The sequence below is a fragment of the Marmota marmota genome, unplaced genomic scaffold (assembly GCF_001458135.2).
Source record: "Marmota marmota marmota unplaced genomic scaffold, marMar, whole genome shotgun sequence".
Classification (NCBI taxonomy): Eukaryota; Metazoa; Chordata; class Mammalia; order Rodentia; family Sciuridae; genus Marmota; species Marmota marmota.
Genome location: NW_026000241.1, coordinates 863500 through 870126, shown reverse-complemented (window position 1 = coordinate 870126; position 6627 = coordinate 863500). Strand labels below are relative to the sequence as shown.

The window sequence follows — 6627 nt, the reverse complement described above, 5'->3', positions numbered from 1 at the left end:
ATGGTTTCTAGCACTGAATGGAAAAACGACTGAGTTTGAAAAGAGTCATTTAGTAGTAAAATTTATTATATGGATGGATGAATTGGACAAATATTGAGTCGACAGCGAGGGGCTCTGGGGACAAACATAAACAGGACGAGGTCCTCCCCTACTGGGACTGACATTCCTGTGGGAGAGATAGGGAATGAACAGGAAGGGTGACTAAGTGGAGGATGGCCGGAGGGAGGAATGGAAGGAGGGATGGTTGGGCGCATGGAGGGCGGGCGGTCAATTGGACCGGGTTCTGTGCGCCCCAGCACTCCTGAGCGCCTAGGGAAGGCGAGGCGGGGCCGTGGTTCCGCGCTTAGTCTAGCTCCTCCCAGACCCTGTGGCCAGTCAGGTCGGCCGACCGCGACGCTCACCTGGCGGCCTCCCCTTTAAGAGGCGCTCACCTGGGCGCTCACCTGGGTGCGGGCGCTTCCGCAGGAAGAGGAAGCTGCACGGTCGTCGCCTCTCGGATCGCCCCGTCCGTCTCCCAGGTCCACCGGCCTCCACCATGTCCGCCTCAGCAGTTTTCATTCTTGACGTCAAGGGCAAGGTGAGGGTGACTAGAGGGACTGTGGGGCCGACAGGTGAGGCGCGCTCCGTGGGATCCGGGGCCCACCTCTCTCCTCCGCACAGGCTAGGCAGGTCTTGGAGGCGTGGGGGACACCGCCGTCCCCAGCAATTCCTGGGAGTCCCGCTTACTCCCCAAGTGGCCTGGAGTCAGTCAGACTCTCAGAGCCTCCCTTCCCCTTTATGTAAAAATGGGGACAACAGGGCCGGGCTGCAGCTCAGTTGGTGGGGTGCTCGCCCCGCGTGCACAAGGCCTGGATTCAGTCCCCAAAGGGAACAACAAAGGTCCCCACCCAGTGCTCATTAGAATACGTATAAACCACTTGGCTTAGTGGCCCTGCTGCAAAGTTAAGCGCTCTGTAAATCGAGATTCATTCCATCGCCAGTGTTAATGGCACCTCTGGGGAAAGGGGCTGGAACCCTCATTTCCCTATGGGCCTGCCTTGCCCCTTCCTGAAACCCCTTGCCCTTAAAGGTGGTGATGACAGTGATGGTGAAGGTGAAAACATAGTAGTGAGAGCCAGGCGAGGCCGCTCATGCCTGTAAACCCAGTGGCTCTGGAGCCTGAGGCAGGAGGATCACGAGTTCAAAGCCAGCCTCAGCAAAAGCAAGGCGTAAGCAATTCAGTGAGACCCTGTCTCTAAATAAAACATAAAATAGGGCTGGGGATGTGGGTCAGTGGTCGAGTGCCCTTGAGTTCAATCCCTGGTACTCCCCCCTCAAAAAAAAAAAAAAATAGTAGTGAGAGCCCAGCTAGGGGGTGGTACTAGCCTATAGTCCAGCTACTCAGGAGGCTGAGGCAGAGAAAGGATCACTGAGTTTCAGATTAGCCTAGGCAACATAGGGAAACCCAGCCTCAAGAAAACCAGCAAATAAAAATTAAAATAAAATAAAAACAGGTAATACCAACCTCTCCCATGGACAAGAGCAGAATTCTGAAGCCTTGGTTCAATTTGTTTCTGCACTTCTTATGACTTATAAACTCAATTCACCCAATCTGTAAGGCGGAGATGCTGATGTGGCAACAATGAAATAAACTGAGAAATGTCAAACCTTTGTTCCTTTTATTTTTTTGCGGTGATGGAGAGTGAACCTAGTGTCTCATGCATTTGAAGCAAGCACTCTGCCGCTGAGCTACATCACAGCCCTTGTTTATATTAAGATAGGAGCTTGCTAAATTACTCAGGTTGGCCTTGAACTTGAGATCCTCTTGCTTCAGCCTTCCCAGACACTGGGAGTAGCTGGGATTACAGGCTGTGCACCACCATGCTAGCACAATCCTCCTTGGCAGGAAGCACGCTGGGTTTCAGTGAGGGCTCTGAATACATTAGCTGTTGTTATCATGTGCCCATTTTATAGGCAGGGAAACTGAGGCACACAGAAGCAGAGCCTTGGCTTGTTCCCCTCAACTGGGAAATCCAGCCAGAACTGGACACTCTGAGGCCCCAAGGTTGTGGGTTCTCAGATACTGGGGGTGACCAGGTCATCCCCTTTATCCACCCTTAGCCCCTGATCAGTCGCAACTATAAGGGCGATGTGGCCATGAGCGAGATTGACCATTTCATGCCTCTGCTTATGCAACGGGAGGAGGAGGGTGCCCTGGCACCACTACTGAGCCATGGCCGGGTCCACTTCCTGTGGATCAAACACAGTAACCTCTACTGTATCCAGCCCAGGTAGGGCCCCTGGGGGCTCAGGGTGGTGGCACTTAGGCACTGAGAGGGTGACCTAAGGACAGGAATTGCATAGCACATCTGCAGTGACTCGGGTTATCTCTAGGGGTGGGGGTAGTGGTGGGACATAGATTGGAAGTTCAGGATCTGAACTTTGCATGGGGGTAGTGGTGGGACATAGATTGGAAGTTCAGGATCTGTACTGCATTTGAGCCCCACCCCTCCAATGTCACCTTTTCCTTAACCTTGCTGCGCCCAGTGGTGGCCACCACACTGAAGAATGCCAATGCCTCCATGGTATACTCCTTCCTCTACAAGACTGTGGAGGTAAGTACTGGCCTCTCATTGGCCCACTGTTCTGTGCCCACCTCTTTCAAGGGTCCTATCTCCCAGGAAACCAGCCTTCCCTGGCCTTCTGTAGGGGTCTCTGGGTTAGCCTGTGCTTCCCCATCAAAGGCTCCTTAGCTGTTCAGATCATCTCTTCTTCTGGGTGCAGTGTAATCTCAGTGTCTTGGGAGGCTGAGGCAGGAGGATTGCAAGTCTAAAGCCAGCCTCAGCAATTTTGTGAGGCCCTAAGAAACTCAGCAAGACTTTGTCTCTAAAACATGAAAAAGGGCTGGGGATGTGGCTCAGTGGTAAAGCACCCCTGGGTTGGTTCAATCCCTGGGACACACACCCACACAAAAGATCATCTCTTCCTCTAATGCAGGAACCAGGGAGATCCCTGAGCCAGCGGGCTTAGGATCCAGCCCCAGCTTCCCCACTTCCTGTTACTTGACCCTAAACAAGTCCTACCTCAGGGTTGTTGTGCAATTTAATGAAATTAATATGTATAAAGTGCCTAGAACAATCTCCAGTGCAGTCGACCCTTGATATCCACTGGGGATTGGTCCCAGGACATTCCAAGATGCCAGTATCCAAGGATGCTCAAGTCTCTTGTATAAAATGTTCTAGTATTTCATAGAACCTATGCACATCCTTCTGTAGACTTTAAGTAATCTCAAGATGAAATTATAATACTAAGTGCTATGTAAATCTATATAAAGTTGTAGATTGTATTGTTTAGGAATCATGACAGGATTTTATTCAAGTTCAGCACAACATGCAACTTTCTTTTGGAACTTTTTTTGTTTTGGTACTAGAAATTGAACCCAAGGGTGCTTTACCACTGAGCTATCTTGGGGATGTGACACAGGTTCAAACATGAAATTACCTTATATTTTTCTAGGTGGTGGCATACACCTATAATCTGGGTGATTCAAGAGAGGCAGAAGCCAGGAGGATTGCAAGTTCAAAGCCAGCCTCAGTAACTTAGAGAGGTCCTCAGCAACTTAGAGAGACTCGGTCTCAAAACAAAAAATAAAAAGTGCTGTGGATATGGCTCAGTGATAAATCACCCCTGACTTCAATCCCCAGTGCCCCCCAAAAAGAAAATAATTTATTTTTTATATACACCTTATACATATAGACTGAAGATCTTTTTTTGTTTTTGTTTTTTTGGGTGCTGGGGTTGAACTCAGGGCACTCGACCACTGAGCCATATCCCTAGCCCTATTGTATTTTATTTAGAGTCAGGGCTCACTGAGTTGCTCAGGGCCTCACCTTTGCTGAGGCTGGCTTTGAACTCGTGATCCTCCTACCTCAGCCTTCCAAGTCACTGGCATTACAGTCATGTGCCGCCATGCCCGGCTAGTTACAGTTCTCTATGGCTCACATACAACAAAAAATACACACATGCTTGATACATATATTTATAAAATCCTTTTAATTCCTTCCTCCAGAAGTCTTCTTTACAGAATCTTCCTAGACCTCTCTGCCCTCTAGGATCCTGTGGCTGCTTGTATTTTCCTCCTTACTGTCCCTGATTGGATTGGATTGGTTCTGTGATCCGTCCATTTTCCATTTTCCCCATGACGGGAGAGAACCTGTCTGCTTTCTCTAACATTAATGTCCCAGCACAGGCACAGAGTAGGTACTCAATAATTGCTTTTTGGATGGTGGCTTCAATGACTGCAGACACAGCCCATGGCCATAGCCACACCTATGTGGCAATCTGTGTGCCCCCACCCCAGGTCTTCTGTGAATACTTCAAGGAGCTGGAGGAGGAGAGCATCCGTGACAACTTTGTCATTGTCTATGAGCTGCTGGATGAGCTCATGGACTTTGGTTTCCCACAGACCACGGACAGCAAGATCCTACAGGAGTGAGTGGGCCACATGGGCAGCTGCGGCTGGGCCGTGGGTGGAAGGAATCCAGGAAGGCCCAGAGGTGTTCCAGGGACTAGCTGCTGGTCCCCGTTGCCCTCCTGCCAGGTACATCACGCAGCAAGGCAACAAACTGGAGACTGGCAAGTCACGGGTGCCACCCACGGTAACGAACGCCGTGTCTTGGCGCTCTGAGGGCATCAAGTACAAGAAGAATGAGGTCTTCATTGATGTCATAGAGTCTGTCAACCTACTGGTGAGGCCCCGCATCTCCACTCCACCCCCATCACGGCCTACCAGCAGGAGAGGGGACCCTAAGCCTGTTGACCTCCATGTGTCTGTCTGCAGGTCAACGCCAATGGCAGTGTCCTGCTGAGTGAGATCGTGGGGACCATCAAGCTCAAGGTGTTTCTCTCCGGAATGCCTGAGCTGCGGCTTGGCCTCAATGACCGCGTGCTCTTTGAGCTCACTGGCCGTAAGATTCTGGGGGATCCTCTGACCCAAGCATGCCCAAGGGAACCAGAGAGCCCAGGGCACCTGGGAACCCAAGGAATGCAGTCAGATCTGAAATAAGTTCTCGTGCGCCCTCTGCCGGTCAATCACAGTGCTGCAGTTGCAATTTAACTGAGCAAAAGCTTTTTCATTGTCAAAGCGCACACACTGGTGGAATTTGACATCCTCCTGCTGCATTCCAGGAGCAGCTCTCTATCTTGCCCTCATGGCCTTGATATTCTAGTGGGAGAAGACACATCAGCATCATGTTTAAAAGGCTGACATCAATATCCAGGCTCTGGCTTCACATCTTAGCTCTGCCCTACCAGTTGCTTATGCTCTCTGGGCCTCAGTTTCCTCATCTGTCTACGCCTTGGTAGTGCTGGGTAGGGAAGGTGGAAATACCTACCCTGGCATCCAAGGTCACTGTCTTTACTGACCTCCGAGTTTCAGGCAGCAAGAACAAGTCCGTGGAGCTGGAGGATGTCAAATTCCACCAGTGTGTGCGCCTCTCGCGCTTTGACAATGACCGCACCATCTCCTTTATCCCGCCTGACGGTGACTTTGAGCTTATGTCCTACCGCCTCAGCACCCAGGTGAGGCGTGGTCAAGCCCTGTGGGAATGGGGTGGTGGTGTAGATGAGCTGGGATGAGGGTTGATCCCAGAGTCTCTGAAAACTCTTCTGTTCTGTCTGCAGGTCAAGCCACTGATATGGATTGAATCTGTCATCGAGAAGTTCTCCCATAGCCGAGTGGAGATCATGGTCAAGGTGGGTCCTGCGGCGAACATGTTAACGAGGAATGGTCTTTCCCACCTGTCTTTTTCCTAGTCCGACCCTCCTGCTGTTCTTCTTCTGCTGCATTGTTTCCTCTTCGTTTATTTATTTTTTCTTCTTCTTTATATTGGGAATTGAAACCAGGACATTGTGCAAGCTAGGCAAGTGCTCTACCACTGAGCTATATCCCACCCCTTTTTATTGTATTTAGAACTGGGTCTCCCTAAGTTGCCCAGGCCAGCCTCGATCTTGTGATCCTCCTGCCTCAGCATCCTGAGTAGCTCGGATTGCAGGCATGTGCCACCGTGCCCACCTCTTCAGAGTCCTTAACTTGTGATTTTCACAAAGAAAGTTCTCAATAATGTTTCAATAACAAAAGGGGTATTAACTATTCGTTATGTAATTTTAACTGACTCTGTACTTTGTACAGAGACTGAGGGATGTGAGAGAAGACCAAAAATCTTGCAGGTCGGAGTACTTGCAGGTCAAAGAACTTGCAGGTTGGGACTGGGGTAGTGGCTCAGCAGTAGACTGCTCGCCTAGCACCTGTGAGGCGCTGGCTTTGATCCTCAGCACCACATAAAAATAAATAAATAAAATAAAGGTATTGTGATCAACTACAACTAAAAAATATCATTTCTTTCTTTCTTTCTTTTTTTTTCTTGTGGTGCTGGGGATTGAACCCAGGGCCTTGTGCATGTGAGACAAGCACTCTACCAACTGAGCTATATACCTGGCCCAAAACTAATATTAAAAAAAAAAGTGGGGGGCGGGGCTGGGGTTGAGGCTCAGTGGCAGAGTGCTTGCCTAGCATGGGTGAGGCACTGGGTTTGATCCTCAGCATCACATAAAGATAAATAAATAAATAAAGATTAAAAAAAAAAAAAA

General features: G+C 49.8%; 1 protein-coding gene across 3 annotated transcripts in view; it reads left to right on the top strand.

Annotated features, from left to right (window-relative positions):
• Positions 1-412: 412 nt before the first annotated feature.
• The window catches only part of Ap1m2 (adaptor related protein complex 1 subunit mu 2), a 10723-nt gene continuing 4508 nt past the window's right edge, over positions 413-6627 (top strand). The window contains exons 1-8 of one of the 3 annotated variants that reach the window (XM_015489013.2): positions 413-577; positions 2101-2257; positions 2527-2594; positions 4340-4470; positions 4580-4727; positions 4820-4946; positions 5411-5559; positions 5662-5733. In XM_015489013.2, the coding sequence (XP_015344499.1) occupies positions 536-577; positions 2101-2257; positions 2527-2594; positions 4340-4470; positions 4580-4727; positions 4820-4946; positions 5411-5559; positions 5662-5733 (894 nt within the window). In that variant the 5' untranslated portion in view covers positions 413-535. The remainder of the gene's footprint in view (positions 578-2100; positions 2258-2526; positions 2595-4339; positions 4471-4579; positions 4728-4819; positions 4947-5410; positions 5560-5661; positions 5734-6627) is intronic. The other 2 variants (XM_015489014.2, XM_048795485.1) reach the window with 2 other exon arrangements.